The 25,551-nt window shown below is 41.7% G+C and overlaps 1 protein-coding gene across 1 annotated transcript in view; it reads right to left on the reverse strand.

Annotated features, from left to right (window-relative positions):
- The window catches only part of LOC141113355 (integrin beta-4-like), a 107,004-nt gene that overhangs the window by 41,137 nt on the left and 40,316 nt on the right, over nt 1-25,551 (reverse strand). Inside the window, 4 exon segments of the mRNA XM_073606415.1 lie at nt 195-326; nt 3,452-3,589; nt 7,209-7,416; nt 24,259-24,407. Coding sequence (XP_073462516.1) covers nt 195-326; nt 3,452-3,589; nt 7,209-7,416; nt 24,259-24,407 — 627 coding nt within the window.

Genomic DNA, 25,551 nt, shown 5'->3' on the forward strand with positions numbered 1-25,551 from the left:
TAAATTGTAAGTAGAGGGGACAGTGTGTTGCTAACAGTTGGCAGACTGAGACTGCACTACGTAACTGAAACCTGTTGTCTGGTCTTTATGAAGTAGAATTAATGAGACAACATCAGCAGCAGGCAGGTCTGGACTGTTATAAATATCCACCCTTCCCACTAAGCTATATGTTATTATAAAAGTTATCTACTTACCTGATTCATCAGACACACTGGGTCTCTTGCTTCCCACTGGAGATCGCAGCACATCTGCACTGTACAGGAGATAGCTGTCATAATCCTCTCCACCCTTTGCGTCAATAATTGGAATATCCGGAATAATAGGAACTGCAAGTAACAGCAGTGAGAATTACAAAAGCACAAAACTCTAATGCCCGGTACACACGGTCGGATTTTCCGACGGAAAATGTGTGATAGGACCTTGTTGTCGGAAATTCCGACCGTGTGTGGGCTCCATCACACATTTTCCATCGGATTTTCCGACACACAAAGTTTGAGAGCAGGCTATAAAATTTTCCGACAACAAAATCCGTTGTCGGAAATTCCGATCGTGTGTACACAAATCCGACGGACAAAGTGCCACGCATGCTCAGAATAAATAAAGAGATGAAAGCTATTGGCCACTGCCCCATTTATAATCCCGACGTACGCGTTTTACGTCACCGCGTTCAGAACGATCGGAATGTCCGACAACTTTGTGTGAACGTGTGTATGCAAGACAAGTTTGAGCCAACATCCGTCGCAAAAAATCCTAGGATTTTGTTGTCGGAATGTCCGAACAAAGTCTGACCGTGTGTACGGGGCATTAGTATTTTTGAATTAAAGTGCCATCAAATGTACAAATATTAAAAGGAAACTGTAGACAGGTCTCCTATCCTGCCAGACAGTGCTGTGTGATGGGTACTGTAAATGTCAGAACCGCATCAACAGAAATACAATTAATCTGACAGCTAAAATTTCTTCTGCATTTAGCCGTTTGCCTGGTGTTTTGCTTAGTACCGGTGTTTTATATGGAGTATGCTTTGTACTATTAATTTGTAATGACAAATTCCCAGATAACTGTGGGTAACTAAAGGTACAGCACCACATGTACTACCTGTCTTGAGGCACTGCTTTGAGTCATTGCAATGCAAATCAACCTGTATTTGTACATTTCAACTTGCCCTATTGAATTCAATAATCAATTGGATTTTAAATCAAAAGAAGCAAATACTGGGCCTGGAAAACATGAAAGATGCCTACAGCACCACCTGCTGGCTCAAATATGCTCAATATAAAAATACAATGTCATATTTACAGTACCTGACTTAAAAAGAAAACTTTCAAAATGTTTTTTTTCTTAGTCCTGACCACAATAAAGAAATAAAGTACTGAACCACTATACATTTCCTTCAAGCCGCTCAGACCTAACAGTGTCATGTGTGGTAGCCTCAACCTCGCAAATGCTGCAATACTATTACACAAAATTGTAACCTTTCTATTGTGTAGTGTGATATTGATCACATCAGCTTTGGATGTACTCACTGGACATTGGACGAGTCAGTTGGGTTGCAAGGTTCATGGAAGCCGCTCTCTCTGGTCCTCAGCCAGCGCTATTACAGGCTTTCACAGTGTATCTGTATGGCTGAGAGGCCAATGCCATTTTTTCCCTACTCATCTGTTTTTCACTAGTTTTGCCTTCGGCTAGGGTCAGTGTCACTAATGGTAGCATGGGGCGATACCTGGACCCTATAGAGGTTGCACAGGCAGTCCAACTCCTCCAGGATGGCACATCAATATGTGCCATTGCCAAGAGGTTTGCTGCGTCTCCCAACAGAGTCTCAAGAGCATGGAGGAGGTTCCAGGAGACAGACAGTTACTCTAGGAGAGCTGGACAGGGCCATAGAAGGTCCTTAATCTATCAGCAGGACTGGTAACTGCGTCTTTGGGCAAGGTGGAACATGATGAGCACTGCCAGAGACCTATAAAATGACCTCCAGCAGGCCACTGGTGTGAATGTGTCTGACCAATCAGAAACAGACTTCATGAGGGTGGCCTGAAGGCCTGATGTCCCCTAGTGTGCTCTGTGCTCACTGCCTGGCACCTTAGAGCTCAATTCGCATTTGCCATTGAACACCAGAATTGGCAGTTCCAGCACTGGCACCCTGTGCTTTTCACAGATGAGAGCAGGTTCACCCTGAACACATGTGACAGACGTGAAAGGATCTGGAGAAGCCATGGAGAACGTTATGCTGCCTGTAACATCGTTCAGCGTGACCGGTTTGGTGGTGGGTCAGTGATGGTCTGGGGAGGCATATCGATGGAGGAACGCACAGACCTCTACAGGCTAGACAATGACACCCTGACCGTCATTAGGTATCGGGATGAAATCCTTGGACCCATTGTGAGACCCTACGCTGGTGCAGTGTGTCCTGGCTTCCTCCTGGTGCACAACAATGCCTGGCCTCATGTGGCGAGAGTATGCAGCCAGTTCCTGGAGGATGAAGAAATTGATATCACTGAATGGCCCCCACACTCGACCATGCCCCGATGTTGTCAGGCATGCATACAAGCACATGGGGGCCATACAAACTACTGAGTACCATTTTGAGTCGCTGAAATTAAATTTCAGCAAAATGGACTAATTATATATAATATATATATATATATTTGCACCTCAAAAAACCTAGACCTGACAACTAAAAGAATGGGTCAAACTATTGCCTTGCTCATCTAGCAATTGCGTTTTAAGTAGATCCAGGGTGGGTGAGGTGACCTGTAAGTGAGCAGTGCCCTATTCCAGTGGTTCTTAATCCCAGTCCTCAAGTAACCCCAATGGGCCATGTTTTCGGGTTTTCCTTTACTTTACACAGCTGATTTAAATCAATATCAATGACATGGTCTTGATAAGAGCTATTTTGTTCCCAAAACATGGCCTGTTGGGGGTACTTGAGTACTGAGGTTGAGAACCACTGCCCTATTCCACCCATAAAAATACACAATGCTGTGTAGGGGGAGTCACAATGAGGACCCGGCTAGCTTGTAGTGGAAGGCAGGGTAGTAGGCTATACACAATAATGGATTACTGAAATTTATGAACATGATCTGTGGGTGGCTCTCCAGTGGCCCTTACACTTTAGGCCATGACTGCAGCTGCCTATACAGAAATATAAGGTTCATTTGCCATTACATAACATACTTAACCTGAGGAACTATATCTATGTAACTTATGCCTTCAACCAAATCACCAGTGTAAATCTTACATACATTTTTATGCATACGTAAAAATGGGCACACTTCTCCCTATATCCACTATTACTGTGTTCCCCAATCAACTGTCTCAATAGGAGAACCTTATTCTAGAACACAGCTGTATGCTAAACAGGCAACATGATTTACCTGTCTACAGCTACATAAATAATATAAATAAAGACAGAAGACAGTAAGTAGGTAAATAATTGGCAGACACTTACGGTTATCCTCATTGACCATGCCATAGTTAACTTCATATGCTGTGATATTGCCATTGGTCTCTGCAGGCTCTGCCCAGCTCAACTGAGTCACGGTGCTGGAAATGACATTAAAAGCCAGCCGGCCTGGTTCACTTGGAACTGTGGAAGATAAAAGTGGATGGGGAATGAGCTTATTCACAAGCAACCAGTAATCTCCATCACTTGTCATGAAACAGAAAGACCCTTTTCAGAAAAAAACTCAAACACAGTAATAATGCTTACCATCCTCAGGGGTCTGGCATGTCACGATATCTCAATAAGGTCCCTCCTCCTGCGTATTGTAGGCACACACTCGCATCTCATAGTCACAGTAAGGGTACAGATTGACTAGATCGGCTGTAGGTACCTTTGTGTCCATAACAGTAGCATCTGACTCTGAGTCTCCTTGAATCCAGTACCGCACCTAGACAAAGATCACCATCATCATAGATTCTGTTTTCTAGGAGGCAAACTAATATTCTAACATAACAATGGTTGGAAGGTGAACCATGAGTTGCTTTGCCCTGTGTGAGTGGGTCAGTGTGGTAACAACTTTGCTTTAAGGACCTGATAACACTAAAAAAGTATACACAATAAAAAAGACATGGAATATGGAATCAGTACATCACACAAATCAATTTAATACAGCATTGCAAAAGTAACATGATCACATGTTCCAGGATAGACGACAGAGGTGCTTATCTTGTACCCAGCTGGTTTTCCAGATGGGGGTATCCAGTTGAGTCAGATTTTCCTAGCACTGATCGCCTGGGCGTTAAGGTTGATGGGGGCACCAATCTTGCCATGTGGAGACTGTAGGGTTTGCACAGGCATTACCTTCTTCACAACCTCAGGTGCTAAATTGGAGGTAGGAAGGATATCATAGATGAGAGGGGTATTTAATAGCTTTGTTCAAATGTGTAATTGTCTTTTTTGTTTTACTTTTACTCTTTTTTATTACACTTAATGCCGTCTACACAAGGCCTAATTTTTACTAACAATATAACTGGTCCAGTCAAATATATATATATATATATATATATAAAATCTATCTATATCTATATCTACACACACACACACACATATACAGTGGGAAAAATAATTATGTAATCCCCTGCAGATTTTAGAAGTTTCCCCACTTACAAAGAACTGAAGGGTCTATCATTTTTATCATGTGTGTTTTTTAAATGATAGAGACAGAATATCAACCAAAAATCCAGAAAAAAAACACATGATACAAATGTTATAAATTGAGTTGCAGTTCAGCGAGTAAAATAAGTATTTGAATCCCCTACCAACCAAAAATAATTCTGGCTCCCACAGACTGGCTACAATATGTGCTCACGTGGTATACAGATTAGTCCTGTCAATTTAGGAAGATGCTCCTAACAACAACTCGTTATGTGTATAAAAGACACTTGTCCACAGAATCTTTTTCTTCCATTCATACCTCACCATAATTTTTTTTTTGTTGAAAATGTATACTTTATTTTGCAAGAAAATATACAAAAAACAAATACTTCAACAGGGTACATTCCACTCTGTACTGCGACGCAGCGCATAAATACACTACATAACAATACAGTTCCAAGCATACAAATAAATTACATTCATCCTGCGGTATGATGCCTGATGTGTTACGCAGAGTAATAATGCCCTGAAATATCACATCATGCATGACGCCGCATACCTCATTCATACCTCACCATAATGGGCAAGACCAAAGAGCTGCCAAAGGATGTCAGGTACAAGATTGTAGACCTGCACAAGGCTGTAATGGGCTACAAGACTATCAGGAAGAAGCTTGGTGAGAAGGAGACAACTGTTTGATGGTTATTTTGTATTTCTTCCATTTGTGAATAATCGCTCCATCGCTCTCGTTCTGGAGCTCCATACAAGATTTCACCTTACAGGGTAAGGATGATCATGAGAAAAGTGAGGAATCAGCCCAGAACTGCACGGGAGGAGCTTATGTATGATCTCAAGGCCCACAGTCATCAAACAAACCATTGGAAACACAATACGCCACCATGGATTGAAATCCTGCAGTGCCCGCAAAGTCCCCCTCCAAGAAGGCACATGTACAGGCCCATCTGAAGTTTGTCAATGAACATCAAAATGATTCAGAGAAGGATTGGGAGAAAGTGCTGTGGTCAGATGAGACCAAATTTGAACTCTTTGGCATTAACTCGACTCTGCGTGTTTGGAGGAGGAAAAATGCTAACTATTACCCTCATGCCCCGTACACACGAGTGGAAATTCCGCCAGCAAAAGTCCGATGAGAGCTTTTGGTCGGAAATTGCGACCGTGTGTATGCTCCATCAGACTTTTGCTGGCAGAATTCCAGCCAGCAAAAGATTGAGAGCATGTTCTCTATTTTTCGATCGGAAAAAGTTCCTATCAGAAAATGCGTTCGTCTGTATGCAATTCGGACGCGCAAAAAATCACGCATGCTCGGAAACAATTCGACGCATGCTCGGAAGCATTGAACCTCATTTTCTCGGCTCATCGTAGTGTTGTACGTCACTGCGTTCTTGATGGTCGAAAGTTCAGAGAACTTTTGTGTGACCGTGTGTATGCAAGCCAAAGCATGAGCGGAATTCCGTCAGAAAAACCATCCTAGATTTTTCCGACGGAAATTCCGCTCGTGTGTACAGGGCATAAGAACACCATCCCTACAGGCAAGCATGTAGGTGGAAACATTACGCTTTGGGGCTGTTTCTCTGCTAAAGGTACCTTCTTCCCTTAGCCAGAACACTGAAGATAAGTCGTGGATGGATCTTCCAGCATGACAATGACCCAAAACATACCGCCACGGTAACAAAGGAATGGCTCAAAAAGAAGCACATTAAGGTCATGGAGTGGCCTAGCCAGCCTCCAGACCTTAATCCTATAGAATATTTATAGATGGAGCTGAAACTTCGAGTTGCCAAGCGACAGCCAAGAAACCTTAAGGATTTAGAGAAGATCTGTAAAGAAGAGTGGACCAAAATCCCTCCCGAGATGTGCGCAAACCTGGTAACCAACTAAAAGAAAGTCTTACCTCTGGGCTTGCCAACAAGGGTTTCTCCACCAAGTACTAAGTCGTGTTTTGCTTAGGGATCAAATACTTATTTTACTCACTGAACTGCAACTCAATTTATAACATTTGTTTTTTCTGGATTTTTAGTTGATATTCTGTCTCTATCATTGCTCTGGGTTTGTGATGAAGCAGCCTACAGACCTATCCTAATGGTCAGTCTGCCTAGCTTGATATACATCGTTATTGACTAAAAGGCTGCTGGGTTAGTTAATGTATATTTGAGCTATTTTAGAAAACATAGTACTTTATTTTACATCAAAATACTGGTTCCTTTTATTTTTCAATAGAAGGATGTTGGTTGGGAGGGGGTCGACAAAATGTAAATTTTGGTCTGTTCTGGACAAAATTTGAAAAGTGTATGGACAGCAGTCTATAGATCTGGAAATTAGGAGAGAAGTCAAAATTCCTTTCTTCATACTTCTTCCATATCAGTATTGAAGCCAAAGGCCCAGCATTGCAGCTGAGCAACTAAAAAGAGATCAGCAATGGCAGCAATCCATATTTTTCATTATCTTGACTCTAACGCCTACCCCAACATCAAGGTCAGCCATAATCCTTTTTTCTTTTTAGGTGATGTTATCACAAAGAAAATGTCAGTATAAACAAAAAATATATTATTATTGTTAATAATCTTATGCTGAAAATGTCACCTTTTACCTGGGCTGTCATTAATGGTGATGGTGCACTGTGGGCATTTGCCAACCTTGGCCCCATACTTTGGATTACTAAGCTCCAGCAGGAACTGTTTGACCTGGCGGTTTCCCAACAAAGTGTCCACCTCTGACCGGTCAAGCAATGGAACTGTGATCTCAGAGAGTGTGTCATCTCCTTGGTATGTCAGGTCACCTTCTGAGAATGCATAATCCTGAAACAGGGAAGAAAAAGACACAGAGAAGTTATTGTGTAATCATATAGATGCCAGTATATTTCCATATGCTTACATGTAACATGCTAATGTGCAAGGATCGGCATGGTTTCCTCCATGGCTGCTGGTGTGAAAAAGCCATTAATCAATATAGGCCTCATTGCAAACATTTAAGAAAATTCGGGGTGACTCAGGGCTGTACTTTTTCCCATACACTCTAGGGAAATACTCTAAACTAAAGATTTAGAATATAAATGTGTACATGTAGGTCATATATGCAAATGGCATGCAGACCAAATCTGCAGCTTCTAAGGTTGGTAATAAACTTTTGAAAAGTCATTGACTGAGGTAAGAGTGGTCTAATGCACTCCTTTGTTATGGACTAGTAGGAACCATGACTATGCAGTTCAGTTCTAAGTCAATGTACAAAAAAAAAAAAAATAAATAAAATGAATACCGTGGAACTGGAAAGAGCGTCACTAAATTTTGAGAGTTGCCTTAAATAACAATAAATGTTCCAGATAGAAATATAGAAGTGGTTTACTGCAGAGAACTTAAGCACAATCATGCAGTTAGAAGAAAAAAATGGGTACATTCCTATCTAAATAAAGGGTTCTTTACAGTAAGAGCTGTGAAAATGAGGGTCACTTGTTGTTCAGTTGTTTAGTCGTGTCCGACTCTTCGTGACCTCATTCGCCATAGCGCGCCAGGCTTTTCTGTCCGCCACTGCCTCCCGGAGCTTGCTTAACTTCACATTCATTGTTTCAATTATGCTATCTATCCATCTTGTTTTCGGTCATCCTCTTCTCCTTTTTCCTTCCATGTTTTCCAGCATCAGGGTCTATTCCAATAAGTCCTCTCTTCGTATTAGGTAGCCAAAGTATTCGAGTTTCAGCTTCAGTATCTGTCCTTCCAGTGAATATTCAGGGTTGATTTCCTTTAAGATTGACTGGTTTGATTTTCTTGCCGTCCAAAGGACTTTCAAGAGTCTTCTACAACACCATAGTTCAAAGGCATCAATTCCTCAGCGTTCAGCCTTCCTTATGGTCTAACTTTCACATCCATAGGTTACTACTGGGAATACCACAGCTTTGACTATACGGCACTTTGTCGGTAGGGTGATGTCTCTGCTTTTATAATGTTGTCTAGTTTTGCTATTGCTTTCCTCCCAAAAAGCAAGCGTCTAATTTCATGGCTACAGTCACCGTCTGCAGTGATCTTGGAGCCTAGGAAGATAAAATCTGTCACTGTTTCCATTCCTTCTCCTTCCATTTGCCAAGGAGTGATGGGACCGGTTGCCATGATCTTAGTTTTCTTAATGTTCAATTTCAGGCCAATTTTTGCGCTCTCCTCTTTCACCTTCATTAACCACTTGCCGACCGCCTAACGTATATATACGTCGGCAGAATGGCACGGGCAGGCAGAATCACGTACCTGTACGTGATCTGCCTCCCGCGGGCGGGGGGTCCGATCGGACCCCCCCCCGGTGCCATCGGCGGTCGGCATCTGACTGGGAGCGTCGGGAGGCGAGGGGGAGACCATCCGATCGTGGCCCCCCCCTCGCGATCGCTCCCAGCCAATGGGAATCCTCCTCTGCCTGTGTGTAGTTTCACACAGGCAGAGGATGTGATGTCATCTCTCCTCGGTCTGGCAGTTTCCGTCCAGCGCCGAGGAGAGAAGACATGTAAGTCCACACAACACAAACACACACAGTAGAACATGCCAGGCATACTTTACACCCCCGATCCCCCCCCGATCGCCCCCCGATCCCCCCCAATCACCCCCCCCCCCCTGTCACAAACTGACATTAGCAGTATTTTTTTTTTTTTTTTCTGATTACTGCATAGTGTCAGTTTGTGACAGTTACAGTGTTAGGGCAGTGAGTATTACCCCCCTTTAGGTCTAGGATACCCCCCTAACCCCCCCTAATAAAGTTTTAACCCCTTGATCACCCCCTGTCACCAGTGTCACTAAGCGATCATTTTTCTGATCGCTGTATTAGTGTCGCTGGTGACGCTAGTTAGAGACGTAAATATTTAGGTTCGCCGTCAGCGTTTTATAGCGACAGGGACCCCCATATACTATCTAATAAAGGTTTTAACCCCTTGATTGCCCCCTAGTTAACCCTTTCACCACTGATCACCGTATAACTGTTACGAGTGACGCTGGTTAGTTTGTTTATTTTTTATAATGTCAGGGCACCCGCCGTTAATTACCGAATAAAGGTTTAGCCCCCTGATCGCCCAGCGGTGATATGCGTCGCCCCAGGCAGCGTCAGATTAGCGCCAGTACCGCTAACACCCACGCACGCAGCATACGCCTCCCTTAGTGGTATAGTATCTGTACGGATCAATATCTGATCCAATCAGATCTATACTAGCGTTCCCAGCAGTTTAGGGTTCCCGAAAACGCAGTGTTAGCGGGATCAGCCCAGATACCCGCTAGCACCTGCGTTTTGCCCCTCTGCCCGGCCCACCCAAGTGCAGTATCGATCGATCACTGTCACTTACAAAACACTAAACGCATAACTGCAGCGTTCGCATAGTCAGGCCTGATCCCTGCGATCGCTAACAGTTTTTTTGGTAGCGTTTTGGTGAACTGGCAAGCACCAGCCCCAGGCAGCGTCAGATTAGCGCCAGTACCGCTAACACCCACGCACGCACCGTACACCTCCCTTAGTGGTATAGTATCTGATCGGATCAATATCTGATCTGATCAGATCTATACTAGCGTCCCCAGCAGTTTAGGGTTCCCACAAACGCAGTGTTAGCGGGATCAGCCCAGATACCTGCTAGCACCTGCGTTTTGCCCCTCCGCCCGGCCCAGCCCAGCCCACCCAAGTGCAGTATCGATCGATCACTGTCACTTACAAAACACTAAACACATAACTGCAGCGTTCGCAGAGTCAGGCCTGATCCTTGCGATCGCTAACAGTTTTTTTGGTAGCGTTTTGGTGAACTGGCAAGCACCAGCGGCCTAGTACACCCCGGTCGTAGTCAAACCAGCACTGCAGTAACACTTGGTGACGTGGCGAGTCCCATAAGTGCAGTTCAAGCTGGTGAGGTGGCAAGCACAAGTAGTGTCCCGCTGCCACCAAGAAGACGAACACAGGCCCGTCGTGCCCATAGTGCCCTTCCTGCTGCATTCGCCAATCCTAATTGGGAACCCACCGCTTCTGCAGCGCCCGTACTTCCCCCATTCATATCCCCAATCAAATGCAGTCGGCTGCATGAGAGGCATTTTCTTTATGTCCTCCCGAGTACCCCTACCCAAGGACCCCCCCCAAAAAAGATGTCGTGTCTGCAGCAAGCGCGGATATAGGCGTGACACCCTCTATTATTGTCCCTCCTGTCCTGACAATCCTGGTCTTTGCATTGGTGAATATTTTGAACGCTACCATGCACTAGTTGAGTATTAGCGTAGGGTACAGCATTGCACAGACTAGGCACACTTTCACAGGGTCTCCCAAGATGCCATCGCATTTTGAGAGACCCGAATCTGGAACCGGTTACAGTTATAAAAGTTAGTTACAAAAAAAAGTGTAAAAAAAAAAAAAACACATACAAAAATATAAAATAAAATAAAAATAGTTGTCGTTTTATTGTTCTTTCTCTCTCTATTCTCTCTCTCTATTGTTCTGTTCTTTTTTACTGTATTCTATTCTGCAATGTTTTATTGTTATTATGTTTTATCATGTTTGCTTTTCAGGTATGCAATTTTTTATACCTTACCGTTTACTGTGCTTTATTGTTAACCATTTTTTTGTCTTCAGGTACGCCATTCACGACTTTGAGTGGTTATACCAGAATGATGCCTGCAGGTTTAGGTATCATCTTGGTATCATTCTTTTCAGCCAGCGGTCGGCTTTCATGTAAAAGCAATCCTAGCGGCTAATTAGCCTCTAGACTGCTTTTACAAGCAGTGGGAGGGAATGCCCCTCCCCCCCAACGTCTTCCGTGTTTTTCTCTGGCTCTCCTGTCTCAACAGGGAACCTAAAAATGCAGCCGGTGATTCAGCCAGCTGACCATAGAGCTGATCAGAGACCAGAGTGGCTCCAAACATCTCTATGGCCTAAGAAACCGGAAGCTACGAGCATTTTATGACTTAGATTTCGCCGGATGTAAACAGCGCCATTGGGAAATTGGGAAAGCATTTTATCACACCGATCTTGGTGTGGTCAGATGCTTTGAGGGCAGAGGAGAAATCTAGGGTCTAATAGACCCCAATTTTTGCAAAAAGAGTACCTGTCACTACCTATTGCTATGATAGGGGATATTTACATTCCCTGAGATAACAATAAAAATGATTAAAAAAAAAAAAAAAATGAAAGGAACAGTTTAAAAATAAGATAAAAAAATAATAATAATAAAGAAAAAAAAAAAAAAAAAAAAAAAAGCACCCCTGTCCCCCCTGCTCTCGCGCTAAGGCGAACGCAAGCGTCGGTCTGGCGTCAAATGTAAACAGCAATTGCACCATCCATGTGAGGTATCGCCGCGAAGGTCAGATCGAGGGCAGTAAGTTTAGCAGTAGACCTCCTCTGTAAATCTAAAGTGGTAACCTGTAAAGGCTTTTAAAGGCTTTTAAAAATGTATTTAGTTTGTCGCCACTGCACGTTTGTGCGCAATTTTAAAGCATGTCATGTTTGGTATCCATGTACTCGGCCTAAGATCATCTTTTTTATTTCATCAAACATTTGGGCAATATAGTGTGTTTTAGTGCATTAAAATGTAAAAAAGTGTGTTTTTTCCCCAAAAAATGCGTTTGAAAAATCGCTGCGCAAATACTGTGTGAAAAAAAAAAATGAAACACCCACCATTTTAATCTGTAGGGCATTTGCTTTAAAAAAAATATATAATGTTTGGGGGTTCAAAGTAATTTTCTTGCAAAAAAAAATTATTTTTTTATGTAAACAATAAGTGTCAGAAAGGGCTTTGTCTTCAAGTGGTTAGAAATGTGGGTGATGTGTGACATAAGCTTCTAGATGTTGTGCATAAAATGCCAGGACAGTTCAAAACCCCCCCAAATGACCCCATTTTGGAAAGTAGACACCCCAAGCTATTTGCTGAGAGTCATGTTGAGTCCATGGAATAATTTATATTGTGACACAAGTTGCGGGAAAGAGACAATTTTTTATTTTTTTTATTTTTTTTTGCGCAAAGTTGTCACTAAATGATATATTGCTCAAACATGCCATGGGAATATGTGAAATTACACCCCAAAATACATTCTGCTGCTTCTCCTGAGTACGGGGATACCACATGTGTGGGACTTTTTGGGAGCCTAGCCGCGTACGGGACCCCGAAAACCAAGCACCGCCTTCAGGCTTTCTAAGGCCGTAAATTTTTGATTTCACTCTTCACTGCCTATCACAGTTTCGGAGGCCATGGAATGCCCAGGTGGCAAAAAAAACCCCCCAAATGACCCCATTTTGGAAAGTAGACACCCCAAGCTATTTGATGAGAGGTATAGTGAGTATTTTGCAGACCTCACTTTTTGTCACAAAGTTTTGAAAATTGAAAAAAAAAAATTTTTTTTCTCGTCTTTCTTTATTTTCAAAAACAAATGAGAGCTGCAAAATACTCACCATGCCTCTCAGCAAATAGCTTGGGGTGTCTACTTTCCAAAATGGGGTCATTTGGGGGGGGTTTGTGCCACCTGGGCATTCCATGGCCTCCGAAACTGTGATAGGCAGTGAGGAGTAAAATCAAAAATGTACGCCCTTAGAAATCCTGAAGGCAGTGATTGGTTTTCGGGGTCCCGTACGCGGCTAGGCTCCCAAAAAGTCCCACACATGTGGTATCCCCGTACTCAGGAGAAGCAGCTAAATGTATTTTGGGGTGCAATTCCACATATGCCCATGGCCTGTGTGAGCAATATATCATTTAGTGACAACTTTGTGCAAAAAAAAAAAAAAAAAAAAAAAATGTGTCACTTTCCCGCAACTTGTGTCAAAATATAAAACATTCCATGGACTCAACATGCCTCAAAGCAAATAGCTTGGGGTGTCTACTTTCCAAAATGGGGTCATTTGGGGGGGTTTTATGTCATCTGGGCATTTTATGGCCTTCAAAACTGTGATAGGTAGTGAGGAGTAAAATCAAAAATGTACGCCCTTAGAAATCCTGAAGGCAGTGATTGGTTTTCGGGGCCCCGTACGCGGCTAGGCTCCCAAAAAGTCTCACACATGTGGTATCCCTATACTCAGGAGAAGCAGCTAAATGTATTTTGGGGTGCAATTCCACATATGCCCATGGCCTGTGTGAGCAATATATCATTTAGTGACAACTTTTTGTAATTTTTTTTTTTTTTTTTGTCATTGTTCAATCACTTGGGACAAAAAAAATGAATATTCAATGGGCTCAACATGCCTCTCAGCAAATTCCTTGGGGTGTCTACTTTCCAAAATGGGGTCATTTGTGGGGGTTTTGTACTGCCCTGCCATTTTAGCACCTCAAGAAACGACATAGGCAGTCATAAATTAAAGGCTGTGTAAATTCCAGAAAATGTACCCTAGTTTGTAGACGCTATAACTTTTGCGCAAACCAATAAATATACACTTATTGACATTTTTTTTACCAAAGACATGTGGCCGAATACATTTTGGCCTAAATGTATGACTAAAATTGAGTTTATTGGATTTTTTTTAGAACAAAAAGTAGAAAATATCATTTTTTTTCAAAATTTTCGGTCTTTTTCCGTGTATAGCGCAAAAAATAAAAACGGCAGAGGTGATCAAATACTATCAAAAGAAAGCTCTATTTGTGGGAAGAAAAGGACGCAAATTTCGTTTGGGTACAGCATTGCATGACCGCGCAATTAGCAGTTAAAGCGACGCAGTGCCGAATTGTAAAAAGTGCTCTGGTCAGGAAGGGGGTAAAACCTTCCGGGGCTGAAGTGGTTAAGAGATTCTTTAGTTTTTCTCTACTTTCTGCCATTAGTGTGGTATCGTCTGCATATCTCAGGTTGTGGATATTTCTCCCTGCGATCTTACCGTATTTTTCGGACTATAAGGCGCACTTAAAAGCCCTAAATTTTCTCACAAATCGACCGTGCGCCTTATAATGCGGTGCGCCTTATATATGACCTGTTGACATCGCTGGAGTTCTTTGGTTAATGCACCCGGAATGATGGCAAGCACCGTATTAGTTTTTTTTCACTTGGGTTTTGACAGTATCTGTCAGATGGGCGCGCATGGAGTCACAGATCAATAGGGATGGAGATTTGTGGAAAAAGCCACCCGGTCTCTTACCGTAAACCGACGTACCGTAAACCTCTCTCAGGTTGTTCTACTGCGTGACTGATAGCGATGAGTTTGAAATCCACATCATAAGCATGTCTCTTAACAGGAGCCATTTTTGGGGCAGCTAGTACAGTATAGAAAATGAACGAATATATGTGCACACCTCCTGACTACGATGGCCGTAATGCCCAATCCAAGCAGTGCAGCTTCCTAGCTTTGGTAATCCTACGAAGCTGCACTTCTTGGATTGGGCATTACGGCCATCGTAGTCAGGAGGTGTGCACATATATTCGTTCATTTTCTATACTGTACTAGCTGCCCCAAAAATGGCTCCTGTTAAGAGACATGCTTATGATGCGGATTTCAAACTGAAGGCTATCAGTCATGCAGTAGAGCATGGAAATAGAGTAGCTGCGAGAGAATTCAACATTAATGAATCAATGGTACGGAAGTGGAGGAAGCAAGAAGATGCCCTGCGCCAGGTAAAGAAGACCAAACTGAGTTTCCGAGGAAACAAAGCAAGATGGCCACAGTTGGAGGACAAAATTGAACAGTGGGTTATTGAGGGGCAGGAGGCGGAGCCTAGCGGAGCAGACATGCATTGTTAGAGCTCCACACCGCTGAGGAGAGAAGAGAAGGACAAAGCGGAGCCTGCAGGCTCAAAAGGTATCCATTTGAACCTTTTTGCCCCAGGGAACAAACTGTGAAAGTTTGGGCAGGAAATATGGTACTGGGAGGAAACCGTGGCAGAAATAAAAATCACCTCACAAAGAGCTCACAGGCACTCACTGCAGCTGAAGCAGCTCCAGTCACCTCACAAGATACAGCATCAGGGCGCTCTCACAGACAGAAAATGTCACAGCAAGACTCTCCATTTGAGTCAGATACAGAACAAATCCTCTCACAAACTTCTCCACAAGCCTCCTCAGTATCCCCAGTAATATTATTACAATTTGAAAAGATGCTTCATAAGGCTTTAAAACAAACCTCAGACCAAATAACAAACAGCCTAACCAAAGAAATAAGAGAGCTGGGAAACCGCACCGCAGCCTTAGAAATAAAAATGGATGAAATTGAAATTACAACCCAAGAAAATATAACAGAATTGGAACAATTAAAAAAAGAGAATTTAATATTTCAAACTAAGCTCGAAGATTACGAAAATAGAGCCAGACGTTCAAACTTGCGCATAAGGGGAATACCTGAAACTGTGACAGACCTGCAATCTACTATTACTGCTCTATTACAAGAACTAAAGCCAGATATCCCTATTGAACGTTTAGAACTGGACAGAGTACACAGAGCCCTCACAGCCAAAAAGAAAGATGGACCCCCACGTGATATAATCACAAAATTTCATTATTACAGAACGAAAGAACAAATACTAATTGCTGCAAGAGAAAAAAAGGAACTTAATTTTCAAGGACACAATTATCAAATTTTTGCTGACCTATCCCAACTTACTATTACTAAAAGACGATCCATGAAACCCCAACTAATGGAACTGCAACGCCACAACATTATGTATCAATGGGGCTTCCCCTTTTCAGTCAGATTTAACTACCAAGGTACAATTTACAGAAGCAGATCAGCAGATGAACTACAACAAACCCTTTTAAAATTAAATCTGACAGAACCCACAAGCAGCAACACTCCCACACGCAGAAGAATGGCATCATCTTCACCTTCAGGCAGCACCCAGAAAATTCCAGAACAAAATGGGAATCATCATTCTCACAAAAGAGGCCGTTATGCCACATCATCCATGGACCAAGAAGATTCAATGGACTGACATCCTAATTCCTGATATCTCTTCATTTATATACTATACTATACTAAGAGATGGTTCTCTATAAAAAACCTATATTTATAACTGAATGTAACTGCATTCTGATAGTCACACACTGTGTGGGATCATGTTACATTCCAGTTATATTTCTTATTACTTCTGATTCATATAGCCTTAGAATATATAAGTGAAATAAGGAAATTCTTGTTCAGTTATATATTATCAGGTAATAACAATAGATTTATTACTTTTTAGGACAAATATGTTCAATAATCCAGAAGTAATGGAAGCTTTTTTTTTTTTTTTTCTTTCTTTTCTTAAAACAAATATATTATTACCTAACTAGTTCCTAGAATTATGTTTTTGTTTATTCTAATCTGAAGCAATACAACCTCAATTTTATGAGTTAACATATCTAAACAGTTACATATGAATAAAATATGTAATTGTTTACTCTAAAAGGGTTAAAATCCCAAAATAATTCAAACTATCTTCATCAATACCAAAGTTATTAACAGTACCTTTCTAACTGAATTATTTAGCCTAGGGCAAGACTAACCATATACAACCACCCTGGAATAAATAATTTCAACAAAAACTATATTCTGCACTCCAATTAATGAAACATCATTTTGATGTCTTTTGACATAGCACTTCTCTCCTGTAAGCGGAAGATCCGTGTACCCCCATTAGCCCTCCTCATTCTCCCAACCATATTATGTGGGAGTGTGACGAAGGCACTTATTCCCCTGAGAGAGATATTTACTCTCTTTCACGGGTAAATTGTGATTACTTGCAAAAAATAATTTATACAATGTATCATCTAATCTCATATGTTTTTTGTTTACTCTTTACTCCAGAATTCACTGGTTTCTTTTCTATCTATTCATCTCTTCAGTCCACACAGGTTGATCTGCGCAGTCAGCTCTGCATAACAAAAAGTAAGTCAAAACTATTTGATCTATTGCCATGGCACCACTGAATATACTTTCCCTGAATGTTCAGGGAATAAATGTCCCTCAAAAAAGGACCAAAGCCTTCCGTACTTTCCATAACAAGAAGGCTCACATAGTATGCCTCCAAGAAACACACTTCACCAAAGATTCTACTCCAAAATATATTTCTCCTTTTTATCAACAAATTTACACGGCTTCTGCCTGTACCAAGCAAAGGGGAACTCTAATTGCATTTCACCGATCCACACCATTCACCTTATCATCAGAAATTAAAGACCCAGAAGGTAGATACCTGATACTCATGGGTTATATAATGGATACAGCAATCACGGTGATTTCCTACTACGCTCCTAACAAACAACCTACACCATTCCTCTCACATATATTACAAGTGATTAATACACACAAAATAGGAACAGTGATAATGTGTGGGGATTCGAACCAGGTCCTCCTCCCATTTCTAGATAAATCACCTTTTACACCATCCAAAATAACCTCTAGATTACCTTTTTCTCAACTTCTTTCCAAATACAATCTGGTAGATTCATGGAGAGAAAGTAACCCAATGAAAAAGAAATTCACTTATTTCTCGCACCCTCATCAAACCTTCACCAGAATAGATCATATTTTTCTAACAATAGGAATGATACCAGAAATTATTGCATCAGATATAATTCCGATTCCGTGGTCTGACCATAATGCAGTATACACTACTATAGCCTCAGCCATACCAAAAGCGCATGACCCAACGTGGTACTTACCGGACATAATGCTCAAACACCCACTACATCAGATGGCCATTGAACAAGCTTTAAAGGAATACATATCAATTAATAATACAACAGACATCTCCCCAATAACACTGTGGGAAGCTCATAAGCCTGTCTTGCGTGGTACAATACAAAGACAAATGGCACTATTTAAACGGGAACGCAAAAATCTAGCAAAAAAAATAGAACTCAATTTTAATGCAGCCTACATATCATTTCAAGATAATCCATCTCAGAGTACAAAATCTCATCTGGAAAAATCTAGATTGGAATACGATCTATTTCTCACTGAGTCAGTTGATAAATCCCTCAAACGCTCCAAACACAATTTCTACATGAATACAAACAAACCAGGTACATATTTGGCTCGGGCATTAAATTCAACTAACAAATCTTTCAAACCAATACGTTTGAAATTATCAAAAAATGTTTACACTTGTAATCCAGTTAAAATAGTCCATAAATTTCACTCACATCTCGCAACTTTATACAAGACAAACAATGAATTTAATCCTACAGAGGCTGAATCCTTTTTCTCAAAAATAACCTTACCTGAGTTATCTCAGAATCAAAAAAGCAGTTTGGATGAGCCTATAACTATAGATGAAGTTGCTAACGCCATAAAAGACCTAAAACTTAACAAAAGACCAGGCCCAGACGGCTACTCGGCTTTATACTATAAAACATTCTCAGAAATACTCTCTCCCATTCTCACTGAAACTTTTAACAAACTTCTAGATGGACATTCTTTTCGGCAAGAAACACTAATGGCAATTGTTTGTATGATCCCAAAACCCCTTTCTGATGATACTTCCTGTGTGAATTATCGGCCTATCTCTCTGTTAAACCTCGATATTAAATTATTAGCAAAAATAATAGCAAAACGCCTCAATAGCATCATAGGAAAATTAATACATAGAGATCAAGTAGGCTTCATGCCAAATAGACAGGCAGGCGATAATATACGCAGGGCAGTGTTATTGGCACATATTGCTAAAAAACGGAAAATCCCTTTATGTTTTCTATCTCTCGATATTAAGAGGGCATTTGACACAGTATCCTGGCAATATATGCAATATTCATTACAAAAATGGGGTTTTGGACCCCACTTTTTAACATGGATCAAAGCATTATATAATAAACCCAAAGCCTATATAAAATATGCTGGATACAAATCTGAAGCCTTTAATATCGAAAGAGGTACCCGACAGGGTTGCCCATTATACTCGAACCCATGGCCCAATATATCAGAACAAACCAAACTATAACTGGCATTGAAGTAGGAGGTATTACACACAAATTATGTATATTTGCAGACGATATATTACTTTTTCTATCATCACCACAGGTCTCTGGTCCTAACTTAATACCAGCTCTTGATGGATTTGCAGCCCTATCCGGCCTTATGATTAATTCTAAGAAATGCCTAGTGCTTAATATTTCACTCACAAACATGGAATTGATCCCGGCTAGGGCTGCACTCCCATTCACATGGGCAGAAAAATCAATCCCATATCTTGGAATTCATTTAACAGCCTCTCATTCTGACTTATTCTCAACCAATTATCCTCCTGTATTAAGACAGATCACAAATCTAATAAAACAATGGTCGCAACTTCCTTTATCCTGGATGGGGAAGATTAATGCAATCAAAATGACTATTCTACCCAAATTGCTTTATCTATTCAGAATCCTCCCTATTCCAATTCCTTCCTATTTTTTGAGAATAGTACAAAAAAGAGCAACTTCATTTATATGGGGCTCTTCTAAACCACGTATACCTATACACACACTACATCTTCCCAAAAATAAAGGAGGCCTGGGATACCCTAATTTTACTAACTACTACAGAGCGGCACATTTGGCCAGTCTGTCCAAATACCATGCAAAACAGGAAATCCCATTATGGGTATTTATAGAGGCTTCAGAAAATGACCCTCTATTAATATCAAATTTATTATGGCTTGATCCTAAAGACCGCTTTAAAATTCATAATCCCATAACTAAACACTTCTTATCTCTCTGGGATAAACTAAAAACCAAATATCAGTTACAATCTCCACACAATCCTCTCCTTTCTTTTATCAGAAATCCGGCCTTTTATCCGGCATGGATCTACCCAAATTCTTTTAAAGCTTGGACGACATCAGGCATTCAGACACTAAATGACTTCATAGCATCTAAATCATTCCTTTTATTCCCATCGCTTAGAGAAAAATATGATCTACCAAACTCTGAGATATTTAGATATCTCCAAATCAAAAATTTCTATACACCATTCCTAAAGGGGGATACACCATTATCCCAATTATCCATTTTTGAATCAATCTGTACAAAAGATCCATTTGCTAAAGGTACAATTTCATCACTTTATAATCAATTATATGGAGTACCAAATCTTAATAGACCCTCTTACGTTCAGAGGTGGGAGGAGGACCTGGGACGAACTTTAGAAGACACGGACTGGTCTAACATATGGCTCACATCTAAGTCATCTTCACCCAACATCTTAGCACTGGAGACAAATTATAAAGTCCTAACTCGCTGGTACCTTGTACCCGCTAGAGTGGCAAAATATTCACCTAATACCTCAGCTCTTTGTTTTCGAGGATGCCCAGAAATAGGCACATATTTACACATATGGTGGACGTGCCCAGTAATCCAAACCTTCTGGAAGGAAGTCTTCGTGATTGCATCTAAAATATTTAAAAAAATAATACAACCAGATCCATATTTAACTTTACTTAATCTAAAACCGGAATGGTTAACACTCTCTCAATTCAAACTTATGATCCAACTAATAACGGCTGCAAAACAAACAGTGGCCAAGGCATGGAAATCTCCTACATTGGTACTAGCAGAAACAATTCACAGAATGAATAATACAATGTCCCATGCTAAGATGGTAGCCATCGATCAAAATCAAATTCCAAAATTTGAAAAACTTTGGCATCCTTGGATAAAACAACAGTTCCTGTCAAACTTCAATGACTCTGTCCTGTTGCCATGGTAACAGATTAAATGACTTACAGAGACACCCATTCTAAGGCTTCAAAGAGAACTAAAAAGAATAATAAACTGACGAGCGGGACAACCTTGTGGACCATACCTCTACCTTTCAACCCTTTTTCTTCTTTCTCTTTCCTTTTCTCCACCTTACGATTAAAGCTCATTATCAGAATTTATTTGACCTATATACACTCTACCTGTAAACAATATGTATAGTAGGTATAAATCATTTAAATACCTACAAAAGTAACTAAGGAAATGATATATATCTTTAATTTAGGTTTACGTGAACCCAATGTTTAATATTTGAAATTTCATGATATTTACCTATATAAACCCTACTGTAAAACAATGAGCTTACTTTATAGATCCTTGTAAACTTACTTTATGTATCTTTATAACATTGTATACTCAATAAACTTCTTTTGACAAGGAACAGTGGGTTATTGAACAGAGAACCGCAGGTAGAAGTGTCTCTACTGTCTCTATTCGACTCAAAGCAACAGCGATCGCACGCGACATGGAGATCAACGGCTTTCGAGGAGATCCCTCTTGGTGCTTCCGTTTCATGAAAAGGCGGAATCTCTCTATCCGCACAAGAACCACTATGTCACAGCAACTGCCAAAGGATTACGAAGAAAAGCTGGCCATTTTTCGTACCTACTGCAAGAACAAGATCAATGAACAGAAGATCTGGCCAGAGCACATCACCAACATGGACGAGGTCCCCCTTACCTTTGATATCCCTGTAAACCGTACTGTCGAGAGAACAGGGACCAGTACGGTATCTATACGCACTACAGGAAACGAGAAGTCATCCTTCACTGTAGTTCTCGGTTGCCAGGCTAATGGCCAGAAACTACCACCCATGGTAATTTTCAAGAGGAAGACTCTGCCAAAAGAAAGGTTCCCGGTTGGCATCATCACCAAGGCTAACCCGAAGGACTGGATGGACGAGGAGAAGATGAGTGAGTGGCTGAGAGAGGTTTACGTCAAGAGACCGGGTGGCTTTTTCCACAAATCTCCATCCCTATTGGTTTGTGACTCCATGCGCGCCCATCTGACAGATACTGTCAAAGCCCAAGTGAAGAAAACTAATTCGGAGCTTGCCATCATTCCGGGTGGATTAACCAAAGAACTGCAGCCACTAGATATAGGTGTCAACAGGTCATTTAAAGTTAAATTGCGAGCTGCGTGGGAGCATTGGATGACAGAAGGCGAACACACATTCACCAACACAGGGAGGCAACGCCGGGCGAGTTACGCCACTATCTGCCAGTGGATCGTGGATGCCTGGACGAAGGTATCAGTCACCAGTGTAATCCGAGCTTTCAAGAAGTCCGGAATTATCACTGAACAGCTAAGTACCGGTACCGATGACAGCAACGAGCCTGACTCGGATACTGATGAGAATGATGAGAGGGATACGGGCGTGCTTGATGCCGAAATGGCCCAATTGTTAAACTCAGACACTGAAGATGAAGAATTTGATGGATTTGCGGGAGAAGAATAAAGTGAAAAAGTTAGTGTCTGGTTTTGTATTTAACTGAACAGTGTTAAGAGTTATTGTTATAGACCATTTTATGGTTATTGCTAAAGAGTTGAATAAAATTTGACTTACGGTACCGCATCAGAGTTTTGTTTCATTAAATGCGCCTTATAGTCCGGTGCGCCTTATATATGGAAATATCCCCATTAACAGCCGATCATTGCTAGTGCGCCTTATAATCCGGTGCGCCTTATAGTCCGGAAAATACGGTAATTCTGGCTTGTTTTTCGTCGATCCTGGCATTTTGCATGATGTACTGCATATAAGTTAAATAAGTAGCGTGACAATATACATCCTTGCCGCACTCCTTTCTTAATTTTGAAACAGTTAGTTGTTCCATGACCTGTTCTAACTGTTGCTTCTTGACTTGCTTACAGGTTTTTCAGAAGACAGGTGAGGTGTTCTGGTATTCCCATTTCTTTCAGTATTTGCCACATCTTGTTGTGATCCACACAATCGAAGGCTTTACTGTAGTCAATAAAGCAGAAGTAGACATTCTTCTGGAATTCCCTTGCTTTCTCCATGATCCAGCGAATGTTGGCCATTTGATCTCTAGTTCCTCTGCATCTTCGAAATCCAGCTTGTACTTGTGGTAACAAATCCATGGTAAAATATTGACCCTGGTATTTATTGCCATTATGGTAAAAAATATATTGTTTGTTGCAAAAATTGCACCCAGTCATATTTTAATTGTTGACATACTGCAGATCACCTAAGGTTTCTGAGGATGTACATGTTTACATTGTTGGGTTGAATGTAATGGCCATAAGTCATTTTTAGCCTATGGCACATGTGTCGCAATCACACAATTCAACATCTGAGTTCATGAACAGCTTATGTGGAGCTTCATCTCTGGAACTCATCTCTAGTCAAACTTCGAACTCAAGCTCGAATATGATAGCAATTTACAAATACCCCAGCATAGGAAAAAAACTATTCAGTCTCAAGGAGTGCAAGAGGACAAGGGGCCACACGTTGAGATTGGAGGAGAAACAGTTTAACCTTAAACTGTGAAGGGGTTTTTTTGCTGTCAGGGCAATAAGGATGTGGAACTCTCTCCCCCATTTGGTGCTGGCTGCGGGGAGTATCGATAGTTTTAACAGACTCTTAGATGTGCATCTTAAGGAACACGATATACAGAGATATGGGAAATAATTATAGACACTGACACATGGGTTGAACTGGATGGACTATTGTCTTTATTCAACCTTACCTACTATGATACTATGAAGCTCTTTTTTTTCTTTAATTAGATATGGGCCGGGTCATTCCCCCAATAGATCTTGAAAAACAAAAGAGGCAGGAATGACCTGGCCCTGCAGATCACTGGATTACATAGAGGACACAAGGAATACAGCTAGAGATGAGTTTGGAGGACAGTCTGAGCTTATCTCTAATGTAGAAAGTCAGTGGGTGGAGGGTTGATCTTACTACACTAAGCACATCTATCTATTTATTCAAATAATAAAGCATGTAAACATTCCTCATGATCAACACAAAAAAAATTTAAAATGGAGATGAGCCTTTACCTTGCCCTCACGAGCCGTCAGGTCCTTTGAGCGGTAGGTAACCTGTGATTTGCCACTCTGCAGAATTTCCCGAGAAACAGGAACACGTGCTAATTGATCATGGCGGCTGTAGGTATACGCTGGCTTCACAAAGGACACTATACTCTTAGCTGTAATATAGGGAGAGGTTTATAAAGATATCATAGCTCTGGTGTAAGACTTTACAAAAAGTCACCTATGTTACAATTATAGGAGTTGTTTTGTATGAGCAGAATCATTATTTGCAGGGCTTTTTTCAGCAGGAACGGAGTTCTGGCACCTCCAGCACTGAATGTATGTAATGGCAAGAGGTGCTGGGTCTATTAATGCTAGCTGCTAGGGGATCTATTGCTGCTGGAGAGGATATATTTTTTGCAATCCATTGTTGCTGGGGAGGTCTGTTGTTGCTGATGGGAGTTATATTGTTGCTGGGGGTGGGTCTCATGTTGTTGGAGGGGCTACAGGGAGATCTGTTGTGGTTGCTGGAGGTCTATTGTTGCTTGGGGTATTTTTTTGTGAGTGGCCCATCGTTGCTGGGAAGGGGGGGGGGGTCTATTGTTGCTGGCTGCTGGAGAGTCTATTGATGCTGGCTGCAGGGAGATCTGTTGTTGCTGCTGGGAGTCTATCGTTGCTGGGGGTGAGGGTATTTTATTGCGGGTGGTACATTCTTGCTGACTGCATGGGATCTATTTTACAGCTTTTCTTGTTATCTTTAACAAATTCCATACAAATTATTTAGCACCACAATTGTTACTTGGTTCCTTATTCTCTAAAAGGGGGTGGTACTAGGAGGTGGGTAGGGGGTGGAACCAAGGAACAGTGCTCGGAGGTGGGTAGGGGGTGGAACCAAGGAACAGTGCTCGGAGGTGGGTAGGGGGTGGAACCAAGGAACAGTGCTCGGAGGTGGGTAGGGGGTGGAACCAAGGAACAGTGCTCGGAGGTGGGTAGGGGGTGGAACCAAGGAACAGTGCTCGGAGGTGGGTAGGGGGTGGAACCAAGGAACAGTGCTCAGAGGGGGGTAGGGGGTGGAACCAAGGAACCGTGCTTGGAGGTGGGTAGGAACCAAGGAACCGTGCTCGGAGGGGGGTAGGGGGTGGAACCAATGAACCATGCTCAGAGGTGAGTAGTGGGTGGAACCAAGGAACAGTGCTCGGAGGTGGGTAGGGGAGAACCAAGGAACCGTGCTCGGAGGGGGGTAGGGGGTGGAACCAATGAACCATGCTCAGAGGTGAGTAGTGGGTGGAACCAAGGAACAGTGCTCGGAGGTGGGTAGGG

Source organism: Aquarana catesbeiana, linkage group LG12, assembly GCF_042186555.1.
Source record: "Aquarana catesbeiana isolate 2022-GZ linkage group LG12, ASM4218655v1, whole genome shotgun sequence".
NCBI lineage: Eukaryota > Metazoa > Chordata > Amphibia > Anura > Ranidae > Aquarana > Aquarana catesbeiana.